The sequence below is a fragment of the Typopeltis vanoorti genome, chromosome 2 (assembly GCF_054136105.1).
Source record: "Typopeltis vanoorti isolate ZY-2024b chromosome 2, IOZ_Tvanoo_1.0, whole genome shotgun sequence".
Lineage (NCBI taxonomy): Eukaryota > Metazoa > Arthropoda > Arachnida > Uropygi > Thelyphonidae > Typopeltis > Typopeltis vanoorti.
The window spans coordinates 132,557,038-132,574,897 of NC_143550.1; the positions used below are offsets into that span (position 1 = coordinate 132,557,038).

Genomic DNA, 17,860 nt, shown 5'->3' on the forward strand with positions numbered 1-17,860 from the left:
ATTATTATTCGTGATGCCTCCAAGGAGTCCGAAGACTCATTGTGGGAGGACACCTACTATATACAACTGTCTCTCTATTACTAATCATCTCCCTCAACGCCATCTACCACCCACCACCACCATCACAACAACTAGTATTTTTTGTCTGTAAATTGTGTGTGTTCTGAAGGGGTGATTTATCTGTATGTGGGATGAAAACCCCGAGTTTCCAGGAGGAAAAACCCTGCTACCACCGTATGAGATTGGCTAACTCACCTTCGATTGAAAAAGTCCACATAAAGATTCCACCCGTCATGGCGAGAATTGAACTTAGGCCTATTCCAGTCGAAGGGCGCAAAATACAAAATAGTGTTGTAATAATAGCATATATCATCATCATCATCATCAAATTCCTGCCATGTACCCTCAAGGGGTGTACAGGATATGACAGTACTACATGAAAAAATTACATCATTACTAACTTCCTATCTATAATTTTCCTCCAAATCAGTCTGTTACTTGTCAAGACTCCAACATTATCAGATCTTATATTTCTATCGTCTAAGGCAGTTTGTACCGTATCAATCCACCTATATCTTGGTCTTCCTCTGGGTCGTTTTCCTGCCAACCTGGCAGAGAACACTTGTTTTGCTAATCTTTCCTCTCCCATTCTATTTAAGTGACCATACCATCTGAGATTAGCTCTGCTAACACATTCCTGGATGCTGACAATGTCAAGTTCTTTCCTAATATCCTCATTTTTAATATGATATTGCCATTGATGCCATCTGTTCACGCCTCTAATCTTTCTCAGGACTCTCATATCTGCGGTCTCTAGTCTTTGGTCAAGTGTTTTACTTCTGACCCAGCTCTCAGATCCATAAGTTAAAATTGGTTTGAACACAGTCTTGTATACAGCTAATTTAGTGTTCCGACTAATTTCTTTCTTATTCCATATGAATTTATTCAATTGACTTCCCATCAATAGACAACAGAATCAGCAAAGCTGGTATCGTGGGAATAGCATATATATATATATATATATATATATATATATATACCCTCTGTCTAAAAAGAAACTGAACTTTTAATAGAAAATGAAACACAGGCCAATTATAATTATTCAAATCATTTATTTCAATCAATATACTCTCCCTCAGCTTCGATACAGCATTTGGCATGGTCAATTAATTCGTTAAATGAGTTTTTTTCTATGGGTTTTTGGGATACTGTTGAGGGTCGTGGTTACTGCCGCTTGAATTTTCAATGGTGTTGTATTGCATTCCTTTCACGACAAATGAAGTTGCGAAAGAGAAAGAAGTCACAGTGTGCTAAATCAGGTGAATACGACTAATGATCCAACACACAAACTTGGTTTTTGCTCAAAAACTGTCTCCCAATGTTTGAACGATGAGATGGTGCATTATCGTGCAAAAGTGACCAGCTGTCTGCATCATGAATTCTTGCTATTAATTGCTTCAAAACTTTGAGATAAAACTCACCATTGACTGTTTGGCCAGGTAGAACAAATTCTTTGTGGATAATGCCCTTGGAATCGTAGAAACAAATCAGCATTGTCTTTACTTTTGACTTCTCCAAACGACTTTTTTTTTTTTTTTTCTGATGCCCCTCTTCTGGTGGTCTCCACTCAGCACTCTGGCACTTTGTTTCATGCTCATACTCAAAACACCACGTTTTGTCACTAGTAACGATACACTTTTTGGTCATCGGTCAACTTGTGGGGAACAAATCGCAAATTCAATTTATGAAGGCCCAAACTCTCAGTCAAAATGTTGTGTGACTTTGGAATCCCCAATTCATCTTCAATCAATCTCATGGACGATTTCAGGTTTTCTTTGATGAAATCATGCACTTTTTGGATGTTAACTTTACTCAGTCTAGTTTTTGGACGGCCCGGCTTTTCGTCGTCCTCAAGCATCTCACGACCACTTTGAAATCGCTTAAACTACTCGTAAACTTGAGTACCGGATAAGCATTCATCACCGTATGCTTTTTTAAGCATTTGATGCGTTTCGGTAAAACTTTTTTACCAAGTTTAACACAAAGGTCAATTGCAGCTCTCTGTTTGAAACTCATTTTCTGACCGTTCGTCAGAACATGCTGTCACTCTTGACACTATAACTTGGCTTCTAATGAAACAAATGTCATAAACAGTTGACACAACACTAATGAAGGGTGCCGCTTTTGACAACAAAAAGATACAACAGGTGGCACCACTAGTTTCATCTATTTTTGACAAGTTCGGTTTCTTTTTGGACAGAGGGTGTATATACGCTATCTGATCAAAAGTATCCGGACATCCTCTGTAATTCGTAAACTGACGTCCAGATGTTACTACGACCTCACTTACTGGAATAAAAGGCATGGGGCTGTGTTTTGTTCAGTGATAAGAAGTACAAGCAGAATGGGTAGGTCAAAGAAGCTCAGTGACTTTGAACGCAAACTAGTTATTGGTTGCCACATCAGTAAGAAATCGGTCAGAAACATTTCAACCCTCCTCAAGTTGCCCAAGTCAACAGTTGGCGATGTGATTGTGAAGTGGAAATGTGAAGGCACAACCACAATTGGGTAAGCTGCATTTGATGACAGACAAGGACCGTTGAGTGTTGAAGAAGGTGGTTGTTCATGGAAATTGCCAGACATCAAGTGAAACAAGCACGTGGGAGTTCTGCAGTGCTACTAACTGTCCAGGCAGCACCATGACTGTGCATCGAGAGTTAAGAGAAATGGTTCCGTGGTCGAGTAGCTGCCCATAAACGAAACATTTCTTATGTGAATGCTAAGCACCTGCCGCAGTGATGTAAAGAGTGACGCCACTGGACAGTGGACAACTGGAAACATATGATTTTGAGTGGTGAATCACGCTTTACCATGTGGCAGTCCAATGAGTGGGTCTGGGTGTCGCAAATGCCTGGAGAACGATTCCTGCAAGCATGTGAGTGCCAATAGTGAAATTTGGAGGAGGTGGCATTACAGTGTGGGGGTGTTTTCATGGAATGGACTTGGCCCACTTGTAACACTACACAGAAATCTAAATGCTGAAGGGTACAAGGACATTTTGACCCATTGCGTACTGTCTATGGTAGATGATCAATTCGGTGATGACTGTTGTCTGTATCAGCATGACAATGCTGCCTGCCATAAAGCAAGGTCTGTGAGGAATGGTTCGTGGACAATAACGTTCCAGAAATTGACTGGCTGGCTAGAGCCTTGACCTGAATTCCCTAGAACACCTTTGGGATGAATTAGAAAGCCGACTTTGCTCTAGACCTCAACAACCCCCACATCACAAACTGCTCTGGCTACAGTTCTTCAGAAAGAAGGAGCTGCCATTCCTCCAGAGAAATTACTTGAAACAAAGGGAATTAAAACTGTCATCACACTTGATCAATAAACCTTGTGAAGTTAATAAAAATGATTGCATTTTTGGAAATTATGGAGACAACTACCATGTTTGAATAAAAACTTTAGTTTAATATTACTAAAATTTTACAATTCGACGTTTCGACCTTTATGTCAAGGTCATCTTCTGGAGTGTACAAATATACACAGGACACAAGCTATACTACAATCATACTGGTTCATTAAAGACACTGACTAACTGCTACCACAATTGTTGGCCTGACCTCTGGTGGAAAAAAAAAAAAAATTATACATCGACGCTAGAGTCCTATTATTTGTGTTGTCTACTATATACATATATTAACATCATTCCATCCAGTTGGAGTGGAATGGTTTCTAATACTAGCGGATTGGCTAGGGTCCTGACTTATGTTGAATCTTTCATATTAGGTTGGCTGAATGTGTGCCATCCAGATCCTTGGAATTTTCATACCATCTTTATTGTTGATATTTGGGTGGTTTATCAGGATTTCGCAGGATTCTTTAAATTTTCTTTCATACCATGTTTTTGTGCGGTGTAAGGAGCAGGTGCTTTTCCAGTTGATTTGGTGTAAGGTGTTAAGTGCATGGTCTGAGAGGCTATCTCATATTGGAAAACAGTCATACAATAGGAAAAGTATGAGTTGGTCTTCTATATACTGAGAACTGTAGACTACCATTTGGTTGAGGAAGAATGAGAACATCCAGAAAAGAAAGACAGTTATTATCTTCTACTTCCAGAGTGAATTTGATTCTTGGGTTTAATGAATTAATTTTTTTCAAGAAATTCATGAAGATTGGACAAGGAGGAGATCCATACAGCAAACACGTAGACTTCACAATGATTTTTCTCCTGATATTGTAAAATTTTTTGACTTTGTCATTAATTTCGCTGCCAGAACAAACTGTACAAACAGATAGAGGAGAACAGCTATGGGGTCTTCCCCTTTCCCCAACCGTAGCTGATTAAAAAAAAGTTTGAACATATCAAACAACATATTCTCGATGTTTTTTCACCTAAACTATCAATTTGGTACAGATGCATTGATGATATATTTGCTATATGGAACTCCTCCTTGTCCGATCTTCATGAATTTTTTGAAAAAATTAATTCAATGAAGCTATTCTCCTGCAGCCAATAATGCACATAATATCAATTATAATAATAATTGTTGTTCTCTTTTTTTGTGTTTTCTTATAATTGTATTGATAATTGCTCTGAAACTTAGCCAGAAATTTTACAAATAAAGATGTTTAAATTAAACGTGATTCCTATAATAATATTTTCTGATTTATTTTTAATTCATATAAATGAGTAACTACATTAAGGTTAACATTCATTTCAGTGATTCTTAGTAAGGTAAACTATGATCAGGATTAAAAAAATCAAGCATAGGTAACATTAAATATCAATATAAATCTTACCTCCAAAGCATGAAATGTATTTGATTAAAACTCTGATTAATCAGATAAACAATGGATATAGGATAAAAATTAGAAAAACACAACTTAAGGAAAATGGAGGAATATTACTGTTCTTAATTCCAGTTTTAGCTGCATTATGAACAGGTGCCATAAGTAGTATTGCTTGCTGGGGCACTAAAAAAAAGTATTAGATATTTAGCTTTGCATATTTAAAAAAAAGAAAAAAAAACATAGGGAAAAGTCTAGGTGTATCAAAAAAGAGGATAGCACAAAAGAGGATTTAGAGCTATCTACACTATTGATCTGTTACCTAAAAAGATAAGAAACTTTGAAAATGGTATTATTAATGTAGATGTATCTACCGGAAGTGGGACTCTTGGGTTTGTTGCTACAATGATATCCAGAGACAATAGTTATGTTGAATAATTTGATACATTTGATGAATATAAAGTAAAAAATAACCATATTTCTTAATTTCTGTTAAATGCAGTTATTTCTGCATGAAATATATTGTTGAAAGGACAACTGTAAAAACTCTAATAAAACTATTCATACTCTGGGGAACCAAGTAAGTATATAATATTTGTATTAAATAAATGAAACTGATAGTTTTAGATTCAAAAATTGCTGAGAGGTCATCAGATTTCTTTCACAGCTGAACTCTGAGGCCAATACCTGTGCAAAATTTGAACTTGGTATTGAAATCAGTGTAAGTTGGCATAATATTGATGAAAAGGGTAATACATTTAAGTATTTTCAGGGCCATTTAACATATAGTAACAATTGAACAGGGTTGTTTTTTAATAAAGTACAAGATTTTTGTGTTTATTTTCCTTATTAGCAAAAATCAAAAACAAAACAGAAATAAAGAAAAACACAAATACTCTTGTAACTCTACAAAGTTAAAAACAATTCTATTGTTTATTGCAATTAGAATGAATACTAAACCATTTATAGCTAATTGTACATTATTTTACTGTATTATAGTGTAGCTTCTGATGTAATTTAATCCATTTTTTATGTTATTCATTATTTACAGAGATGGTAAAAAGTTGTCAAAAAGAGATGGTGATGTCAATGTTGAAGATTATAAGGTAAGAAATATATCAGAACAAAATTTTTAAATAGCCATTGATTCCCTAATAAACTGTTTGCATTAAGAATGAACTCAAACAACTCAGTCTTAACTCAAACAGTTTTTTTTACCTACCCATCCATATTTTCCTATAGATGAATTAATTGGTAAATATAAAACGAATCTTTATTATGTAGCTTGATGTAACTGGTTAAGAGTCAGTGCTAAATCACTTTGGAGATCTCTGTAGTCTGCAAGGAATGCCGAGGATTGGCTGAGTCCCTGATCTAGTATCCTGTTTTCTCACATGCTGCCTTCTCTAATGACTCGAAAAATCCTCTGCTTCTTTGTTAGGGGAACCTTCTTTGGGATCATGGGCACACATACATTTCTTTACCCATTTTCCCATTTTGAAGTTTGCCTTTGTAACTCTATTTGAAACTGCCTTCCAATCAAGCAATTCATCTTCATGTTTGGTGTTGAATGCTATTGCTACTCCTTCCTTTCCTTGAACATTATTGTCTGAATATAACAGAATAATATAATATAATAATATAACATTCTGTACATATTATTTAGTAAGATCTCAACTGATTTTATCTTCTTTGCCTTTATCAATAATGCCAATTATGTATTACGTGATACTTCTTCTGTAAGTTTGATTTCCTTTCTATTCTTATTCACCCATAATTTATGCAAACTTTTGGGACACTATAAATGTGATGATCCTGATGTAGTCTGTCCAGATGTTTCTGTCTTGCTACCTCTTTAACAAGGTAGAGAAGGAAGAATTAGTTCATTTTCTAAAATTATCTATCCAGATGATTCTAGATTGCCTATGGTGTGCTTTACCAGAAATCTAGCCCTCTGGTGCTATTTTATGTAAACTGTCTCATGGTCCAGCTACTAGAGCTGATTTCAATGTATTTTAGTGATGATACTTTCTTGTGTTCTGGCAATGGAGCAGATTTTTTTTCTAACCTCATCATTTGTTACATCTGCCATGTATCGTATCTTAAAAAGTTTTTTCTAGTACTTCATCTTGTGATGGCCAATAGCCCTTTCTCATCTTCCTTTAGCAGTGCCCAACTCTGACCTCTACATAGTAAGATAGAGGTAATAAGGGTATCAATGAGGGAGAGTAGTTAGCTGTATTTTGTTGTCCTTCCAAAGTGGCTGTATTCTCTGAAGACAACAGTTTATTTAGCAATGCATGCTTTAATATCACATTTAGACTAGCCATCTCTGTGTTGTACATTGAGGTGGCTATTCTATTTACTTATTCCAATTTTTCATCATTTGCTGAAATTTTCATAGGCTTCTTGCCCAGAGACATTGTTTATAATTTGTAAATGCTTATTTTTAATCCATAATCACTAATTGCCTTAGAAACGCTGTTTGTTAATTCTTCTGATGTTCATTCTCTGCTATGATGACAATGTCATCAGTCATTCTAGGATTATCGATTTTTTTTGCCACCAACTGTAAAACAGTACCTCTGTTTTCCAAAGCAAGTTTATTGTATATTCCAAATATAGATTAGAAAGCATCGGCAAAAGTATGCAGTCTTGAAATGCACCTCTTTCCATTTTGGCAGGCTTGGTATAGTTTGCCATTGATTTCTAAGGAACAGAAAAGGGCCTTAATTAGGCATACTAATTTATTATCTATTCCATACTAATTTGTTATTCTCCATATTGCCTCATGCCATATTGAATAGATATACAAAAGGCTAAAGGCCTTTTGTATATCTATTCAATATGGCACGAAGATTTGTATATTTTTCTACAATGAGATGTATTGTAAATAAGCGATCTTTGTACTCTTGTTTTAAAAGAACTGATTGGTGCTCTGAAAGTATACTTTCTATTTTCCTCTCAATCCTAGAGAGCAAGATTTTTAGGAATATTTTGCTTGGATATTTGACTGACAGTTTTATAATTGCTGTATTTTTAGGAATAGGAATCAGAACAAAGGTTTCCAATCATTAGGTTATGATCCCATCCTTTCCATTAATACTCTTTATGTCAGTGGTTCCTATCTTCAGTTCTTCTGATGGATTTATTCTTCTTCTTCTAGTTGTTAAGTTGGAGTATGTTCCAGTAGCTGACTCTTCACTAGGTTCCCTGATGAATACAGCAGGGTCTTTGTTTAACTGGGCAATGCTAGCTTGAAATCTCCTCATGTTGTACCTTCATATATATTTGTGGTTTAAGCAAGCAGAGAATGCAGTTTGGGCAGCTAAGTTCCAAATTGCCAGCCCATCCTCATTAAACTCCATATCTAGTGGATACTTACTAACAGGGTGCACCACATGAAAGCAAGGATTGGACATAAGGTCAGAAGATCCAGCCAGTTCTCTAAATTCCTTAAAGACAATGTGGAGGTCTCCTCCCATCTTTGTCAGTCATACCAGTGTTTTTATACCAGTCAGTCATACCAGTTTTTTTCAAACTTTTTTGTTATCATGATCCACCACATGAAATATATTTTCTATCATGACTCAAAAATAACATGCTTTTATATTTTATTTCTGGGTTCTGTTACATTTATGTTAATTTTTTATAACATATACAAAAACAGAAGGTTTGTTTAATTGTCTAAATGATTGTTTAATTATTAATAAATTCATTTAACAGTCAGAAGCAGCAAAACACCAAAAAAAAAAAGACAATAAATAATGAGGTAAGGTTTATTTACTGCAACTAGTGTGCTATTTTGTTTTTCATGAGTTTCGGGATTAAGCATCAAACTAAGAAAAGGTTTCTAATTTCATCAGAATACTACTCTGATGAAATCTATTTAAAGGTGTGAAAATGGCTATTATTAGAACTTCCAATTAATCAGTAAGGGATATAGAAATTTAATTGTTGATAATCAACTTATGCTGGCCATGACTCACTAATGATTTGTGATCCACACTTTGAAAAATACTGTGAAGCATTGTTATGAATAACTACCAACACCCAAGTCTTACTATTTGAATCCTCTTGGTTAGTTCAAGACAGTTCAAGAAATGAAGAAATTATATTAAAATTTCCTGGCAAGTAAATCAACTTATTGTGCCTTAAGAATAGAAAAGAATGGGGAAAAGAGGGTGGAAAATAACTATTATGAAGATAGCAAAATGTTCTGGACGGTATTAAAAAAAAGCATAGAAATGAAAGACAGAGTACCACAGAATCAAAGAGTATAAAGAGGATATAAAAGTGAAACAAAATTATATTCTGGGTATCTTGAATAATCCTATATGAAAATGGATATTTGTGATATCTTATTTATCTTATTTATTTATCTCTACATCATGATCCTGCTTATTAGAGACCTGAAGTTGCTTTAAAAAAGTTTCATTATTATCAACTTCAGATCTGTGAGAAGTCAAAAAGACTCATCAGTGGAGGTCCACACACTGACACAAAAAAGGTTATCAACCAATTCACAATTTCTCCACACTCCTGTGCAATGCATTCCACCCATGCCACTCTCCATGCAAAAAACTTTCTCATATCCTTCTTATACAGCTTCCAGTTTCAATCATATCTCCTATTGTGCGTCTATTCACAAGGTTCTGCAAATTGCATTCCCTCCATCTGTTTTCATATCTCGCATTCCTAGATCTGATGCTAACTCAGTGACTCTTTTCTGCATCCTTTCTAAGTTCCATTTTGTGTGATCTCTAGAGCATAGTTTCCAAAATATTTAACTCATAGTTCAATTACAGTACTAATGTACAATAGGTTCCCAACCTATTGTACAGTAGTACATAGTACATTAGCCTAGAAGAACTAGAAGCATCTATTCCAGAAAACATGGGAATTACTGTGAATGGACAAACTTTACATCATATATGCCAATTACTTAGGCACATTGATCACAGACAGACTAAATTATATTCTATTAAACAGAATAAATCCAGGTCTACTATGACCAAATGTTCCCTAACTAAACCCTGGTTCTCCAGAAACTGTGCCAAGGTTGTACAAATGAAAAATCAAACATAGTTGGTATAACATAGTTGTTTATTATATGTACTTGGTCAATACAGTCCCATTAGAAGTCATTCTACAGTTGTTGTTTTTTTAATTTTAATTTTAATTTTTTTTTATTTATATATATATGTGTTGCTCTCCAGCTCAATTTAATTTTGTAACCTAATAGATAATAATAGGACTCTAGCTTTGATGTAGTAAAGGTTTTTTTTTCACTAGAGGTCAGGCCAATAATCATTGTAACGGTTCGTCAGTAACTTTAGCAAACCATGTAGATTGTAGTCCACCTTGTTTCTCTGTATATATGTGTATGCTCCAAATGATGACCTTGATATGAAGGTCGAAACGTTGAGTGTTCATTTTGGTTTATATTAAACTAAAGTTTTGCTCTAACACGGTAGTTGTCTCCATAATTTTCCATAATGTATTCTGTTGTTCAAATTTAATTTGCTACCTTCACTAAAATCTTTGCTTAAATAGTTGAAATATTTTATTTGTTTTATAGGTTATCCATTGAAAATGCAGCTGAAATTTCTATGTTCCTGCCTTTTTCTTTATTGCTGATTTTAATGCAAATTTGTTACAGCTGTTATTCAGTTTAGTTGGAGAATCTTGGAGATTTGCACAGGATGTGTTTAGAAGTACAATATCATGTTTAATGCCACTTTCTTTCAAGTCTTTAACCAAATTAATTGAGTGCTATGTTGAAAGCTATTAGGTAAAAGACAATAACTATGAAAACAGCCAAAAAAAAATCATTCTGTGTTACTATTTGGACTCAATTTTCAGTTAAGAAAGTATTAGAATAGAAATAAATGACACATTAAACAAGTTGGTGTGCTGAGTAGTTCATTTAAATAAAAGTTGCATCAAGGTGTTTTTTCCCCTCACTTGATTAGAGAGTAAATTACATATAACAAAAAATTATTGTTTTTATCCTTTACCCTAGCACAAACCAACAAGAGTTTGCACATGAATAATTTCCTAGGCTATGTGTATAGAAGCAGATAACGTCATATCACACACCATCAGACCGCTCAGCATCACATTAATGAGCAGCACACTTCTTTCAGACATTCATATTGTCATACATTATGAAAAGGTTCTCTGCCTAGACTAGTTTCACATTTTTTGAGGTCTCATCACTGAGAACCAGACCTATGAAGATGCTGGCAGCAAAATAGTAGAAGTCATTTCTATGCAAGTAGGAAAATGGTGTATCAACATATTATTAAATACCTTGAATGAGAGTTAGTTGTAGAAAATTTTTTCACTTGGTTTGAGAGTAAATTTTACTCCACAACAAGAAATAGTTGTGGAGTTAATGTTGCAAACTTTTATTTACTCACATTTCATCATCATCATCATGAACCATGGGCACACTGCCTGTTGGTGTCCGATGCCTCCTTCACTATCTTCTTCCACCTTTCTTTGTCCAATTCACAGTGTCGTAGTTTCTGTAACCTATTCCACACCAGTCCTTTATGTCATCTATCCGTTCTCTGTATGGTCTACTGTTTACACCATCCATAATGTCAAACACGAATGCCTTTATCTTCTGATCCTCGCTCATTCTGCAGATATGTCCAAATAATTGCAGCTTCTGTTGTATATTTTTCTGCATTAAATTCTCCTTTGGTTGTATCTTCCAATAGGGCTCTTCATTTGTGATTTTCTGTACCCATCCTATTCTTAGAATCTTCCTGTAAGTTCTTTCAAATGTCAAAATTCATTTTCTTGATTCCCTATTTATTACCCACATTTCAGATCCATACAGTACACTGCTAAAGATGCATGTTTCTAGTACTCTTAATTTCATTTGCAGGCTGATCGCTTTGCTTTTCCAGATGTTATCCATGACCTTCAGATTTGTTCTTCCCTTTACAATCCTGATCTTTATTTCTTTTTTTCAGTCCAATTCATGTCATTTTACTTCCCAGATATGTGAATTGTTCTACATTTTCTATATCAGTTCCATTCACGTGTATCTTTTGTTTCATGTTCTTCTCACCAAATACCATGTTTTTTGCCAATGTTATATGTGGGCATGGATGTTTGTAATTTCTGTAAAAATACTAGTGGTGGTGGTGGGCAGTAGATGGCATTGATGTAGATGATGATGTGGTTTGCTGTAGCTGGTGAATTGAGTGGTAGAGACAGAGAGTTGTAGAGAGTAGGTGTCCTCCCTTGATGAGTCTTTGGACTTCTTGAAGGTGTCACATAATAATAATAACAAAAAGTTCATAACAAGTTCAAATCTCTTCCTTTCATCTTCTTTAATAATAACAACATCATCTGTGACTCTTGTTGTGTTTTAGCCATCCTGTTTCTTTTGCTACCTCTCCTCTTAAAATGTCCATGTCATACTCATTACCTGGTGTAAAAGCACGAGAAATTAATTTTTTAGGGAATTTTTGCTAAAGATTTTACAATTGTTTTTGTCTGAATTTCTTAAGAAAAAATGTACTTAGTAAGATATAAAAATGTAAAAGAATAACTTGCTGTTAGAATGTACCTGCACTTTAGACTTGTTGTTAAGAACTTAATAAGAATTAAGCCAGATTAGCGCCAAATACCAACCGAAATCGTACGGTCATGTGGCCAGCGATGATGTCAGTTCTTTCATTGGTTTCTGCTAATCCTGGAATACTCCTAAAATATGAACAAAGGACTGAAAATGGAATAAAAGGTAATACAGCTTCAGGGCTTTTAGATCTTTGGTCTCGTGCTTGACTCATCATCTGTGAGGTCTGCGAGAGCTCCTTTCTGCAATCCAGGAGGTTCGTTTTCCTGCCGTCGTTGGCCGATATTTTACTGATGCCAGCTGGCTCCAGGTTCCCAGTAGCTATGACAGAACCCCAGCGTGTCTGACGAAGAAAAGTTCTCGAGAATCGACTGGACGAAGGACATTCCAGTTCCAATATGTATAACAGAATGTATGTCGGACTTTCCTCTCGAGATTGTTAGCAAGTGAGCCATTAATTTCTTGTAGTATGTTATGTGTATGTAACTCAAAATCGTAAAGGATTGAGAGAGGTTACTTGTTAACTAGTGGGAAAAGTGAATGTGAAATAACTGAAAATTATGTATTGTTAAGCATGTCTAATTCACGGGTTGATTGTGATAGTGTCTGAATTTAGTGTCATTTAAGTTTTGAATATATTGGAAGAAAGTTGAAAGTAATCCCTCCTGGAATACTTATGCATACTTGTAAGCCAAGTTGTGTCATAGAAGATACTTTTATATCAAGGCAAACCAGGGTTTTTCTGATAGTGAAAGCACTATAGTTTCTGTTGCTCAGATAGCAAGTAAATTTGTGTGTTAAAGTGCTTTTGATTAAGTTAATCTTTAATTAACTTTTATGTGCTCTCTATCACATCTTTTAGTTTGATAATAAATATGTTTTTGTTTTGTAACTACCTGGTTCTCATTCCTTAGTCAATGCACTATCCCGAAAATATTAACGAGCCTGCGGGAATAGAATATAGTAACGAGCCACGACTTGCATATAAAGATATTGTATAAAAGTGTTATATAGGTGTTATGTTTTGCCATTAGGTAAAAGAAAACCAGGACGTCCTCTTAAATGATTCAACGATGACTTCTAAGGCCAGAACAGGCCATGCTAGGCCTAAATCCTTGATACGCATGATGATGATGTATAAAGGTGTTAACTTAACTTTTGTCATCTTCTTTCCCTGACTTTCAAACATAAAAAGATCAGTTAAGTGGCGCAGTCGTTACACATAAATACATTTCTTAATTGACATTGTGCAATTGCTCAGGGACTGTTACGTTAGATAGATTTACAACACAAGGTCTAACTAACAACAGAAAAAAAAAAGTGTGGGGGGGGGGAGAATAATTTAAGTAAGGAAGTAGACAAATATAGAAGAAAGATAGATGAATATAAGTATATAGAAAAGTAAATATTTTACAAAGGTGCAGCAGACAAGGATTTAATAAAATTAATATAATAGATAAAGTAAAAATAAAGAAGAGATATAATATTTTACACTTGTAGTGATATCTGCTTCAATACTTCAATCGGTTTCCCAACTCCATCTAAATCTAGTTTTTCTTCATATAACTCACTACAGTATCTTGTCCACTGCTGTACAATTTTATTCACCAGTACTTTGCTTTTTTCATCATTAATTGTTATCTGTTTTAGTTGGCACCTTCTATTAATGGTTCTAATCATTTTGTGCTCTCCATAGTGCTGTCTATATTATTGCATTGAGCTTCTAATGATTTCATCTTATCCATTCTGACTGCTTTTTTCACCTCATTACACTTTCTTCTATATTGCTCCTCTATTTGTTCTGATGTATCCCTTTTTATCCTCAACATTCTCTTCTCCTGTACTAACTTCAGTGTTTCCTGTCTAATCCACTTCTTGATCTTCTCTTCTTCAGGCACTATTTCTTCAACTGCGTCTTCTATCACCTTCGTTACTCCTTTCACTCTGAGATTTGAATTTTTTTTTTCTTTTTCCACACTTTTTTTTAGTTTCTTCTCTAACACTGTTCTGTACCTTCTTCCTATTTCTGCTTCACTTATTCTTGCTGTACTCTTTGTTTCTGATGATGGGATTTATATTTTCTTTTTAATTTCAACTTGATATTTGCAATCACTAAGCTATGATCCAAATCTACATCTGTTCCTTGAAAAGTTCGACACTGCTGTACTGATGTTATCCATGTTCTTTTAATCATAATAATATCCAACATGTTCTTGGTTTTCCCATCATTTGATTGCCACATCCATTTTCTACACTCCTTTTGCTGGAATCTTGTGTTGTAGATCATCATCTCATGGAGTACAGCAAATTCTAACATTTTTTCACCTCATTCGTTTCTTTCTCCAAAACCATATTTTCCCATGATGCTTTCCCAACCATCATTTTCTATTCCAATTTTGGCATTCCAGTCTCCTTCAATAATTAGTATATCTTTTTGGTACTGTTTCTATTATCTCTATCAGATCTTTGTAAAATAAATCAATATCCTCATCTGTGAAGTTAGATGCGGGTGCATCTATCTGGATTATTGATATGCTAAATGGTTTTGCTTGAAATCTTGCTACTATGATTCATTCATTAACTGGTTTGTAGCCTAATAGACAGTGCCTCTCTAGCTCTTTTGTTAAGAAGGAAACCAACTCTCGCTTCGTGCTTGGTGTCATGCCCTGACCATATGACTTCACATCCATTTATCTCTCCTGATGATGTCCACCTCATCTCCACCAGTACTAGTATATCACATCGATATCTCTTCATTGCCTCGTAAAGTAATTCTAGTTTTCATGCCATCCAAAGTGTCCTTACATTCCGTGTCCCTACTGATAATGGTTCTGTCGGTTTCAGTTTCTGTTTCCTTTCGGTATTCCACTTTTTGACTGAATCTCGATTGCTTGATTGGTATCACAGACCTTGCTCATCTGGGCAATGTCCTAGTTGGCATATTTTAACTGTTGATCATGTAAGCATAACAATCATGTTTTTTCTTTACGGTCAGAGCATCGACACCCATCTGACTGACCCTCCTCTTCTATCTAGGCTTGGGACTGGGATGAGATCCCTAAGGATCCCAATGCAGAGTTTTACTCACATTTGGGTAAGGGATTAAAAACAAGAATATAATAATCCTGTTAATAAATTATTAAATATACCACAACTCAACAAAATTTCCATTGCTCCTCTCTTGGGTTGGGATAGGATTGTTTGTTGAACATATAATGAATTCAGATAATCTTTCTCCCAACAATAAGTTGTACATCATCGAAGAAAAAAAAAGGGGGGGGGAAGGGGTCTGGGACTTAGTGAAATACTATTTCTGCACAGCTTTCAAATCCCATGTTGAGCTAGCTATCCTTATCTACTCCATTAAGGATTAATCTCCTATGTCAATTCTAGGAAGCTACAAGGATCCTTATACCTGCAAGCTGGTCTATTTTGGACAGACTGATGAAACAGCTAGTATCTGCATAGAAGAATAGAAGAAATACATCTGCTGCTGCTGTGCTATGTGGGTAGTCAGGCCTTGTAAACTGCTCTGGATGCTGCCCGCAGAATAAACTGAAAAAAGCTACTATCTTTCAATACAGCAAGTTTTTACGTGACTTTTTTTCTTTTTTTTTTCTTTTTCATTCCAGATTTTTTATATATATATGTATATATATATATATATATATATTTGGTCTTATGCAAATCTAACATCATCAAAATTACAAGGCTACACAGGCATCCCATGATAATTATGGTATTTAATCAGTTGAAGCAGAAACCTTTGTTACTGGTTAGAAATCTTTATTTGTACACTGGTATACATATAATTTTAAAACATGCTAATTTTTAAGTTTGTTTCAAATTATTTTATCAGTTTGAAAATAAAACCATTTGAAATTAATTAAAACCTTTAAACAGATTACTGACCTGTGATTTGTATTATATTTTGCATGCAATGGTGTTTTGCAAAAATAGTGTACTCCGTGTCAAATAGAAATATTTACTTTCCCATAGAAAATATATATACCCTTCTATATTGGAAAGAAAAGCCTTTAAAGCTTAGCATGAAATGATGCAAAATTATATACTGCCTTATACAAAAATCTGAAAATCATTAGTAATATAGATATTAACTTAGAATCACATCATTTGGAAGTTTTCTACTACTTGTAGATGTTATAATTGCTATTTGATTAGCAAGCTATGAGATGTCCATGTAAGTGACCATTGTCATACATTTGACATGTACCTGATGATTAAATTTGAGCTGTTTGGTATGTTATCTTGCATAAATCTTTTTTACTATATCATAAGCACATATTTTTTTCCAAAATACATTGTGTACCTAAGATGTGTATCTATGTGTTGTTTATCTTAATACTGGACTTTGCTTCAATTTGTTTTTAGTCAAAAGGTTATTTTTCTGAGGTCCTGGTAAATTATCTCAGTTTAATTGGAGGTGGATTCAGCAGACAGGCTACTGATGATATATTGAATCTGGAAGAGTTAGCTAGTAAGGTAAATATTTTTCATTGACTTTTATCATTATTTTTGTACTTAATAGTATCACAGATAATTTTATGATTATTATCATGAGCAGGAAACTTATACTTTTATAGAATGGCAACAGCATAAACTCACAAATTATCGAAATTCATAATTTATATCTGTACTGCACATCTAACACCTACCAGATATATCTGAGGTCAGTTTTATGTTTATAAGAATACAACTGGAACACCTGAGATAAATATACCGATCCCACAGCAAGAGTCTGAGATTGACTAACTCAGTGGTGCAGGAAAAAAAGAGGAGGGAAAATCCAGCAGTAAACCACATGCTGAACAATCACTACTGCAGGCAGACCAATACATAATGTGAGATTATTCACAATGCAACATTATAGGTTTACTTGTGTGTTATTATTGACCTTCTACCAGGCGACTTATGTCCGCCTAGTATGGCAATTTGCATAAACTCCACAAAATTCTCAAATGCATATTTACATCAGGATTCACATGTAAGTATAAAATCAAAATATGTTCAGTCAGTTTTATATTTGTGAGGGTAAAACTGTATTCAGAGTCAACTATTTCCATAGTCTGAGAGTGACTATCTCAATGCTGAGATAGTCACTTGTGCATCCCCCCTTTACTACCAATAAGGGGGGGGATGCACAACAGGTGAACATCAAATTCCTGATTCATAATATGTAACCTTGGGTAGGGGTACAGGATATATAATAGCATTATATAAAAAGCTTATATCATTAGACTTCTTATCAACAATTTTCCTCCAGATTAATTCATTGTCTGTAAGGACTTTCAGATCTATTTTGGGCTTCTGCAGAGCTTCTTACTGCATCAGTCCACCTAGATCTTGGCCATCCTCTGGGTTTTTTCTTGCTATCTTGGCATCAAACACACCTGCTTTACTAATCTTTCCTCCCTATTCTGTTTAAGTGACCCTACCACTTGAGGT

General features: G+C 34.7%; 1 protein-coding gene across 4 annotated transcripts in view; it reads left to right on the forward strand.

The window, feature by feature from the left end:
• Positions 1-17,860, forward strand: part of GluRS-m (putative glutamate--tRNA ligase, mitochondrial) — a 189,083-nt gene that overhangs the window by 62,345 nt on the left and 108,878 nt on the right. For all 4 annotated transcript variants that reach the window (XM_090408318.1, XM_090408334.1, XM_090408327.1 and 1 more), the window contains exons 8-9: positions 5,846-5,900; positions 16,787-16,897. In XM_090408318.1, coding sequence (XP_090264444.1) covers positions 5,846-5,900; positions 16,787-16,897 — 166 coding nt within the window. The remainder of the gene's footprint in view (positions 1-5,845; positions 5,901-16,786; positions 16,898-17,860) is intronic.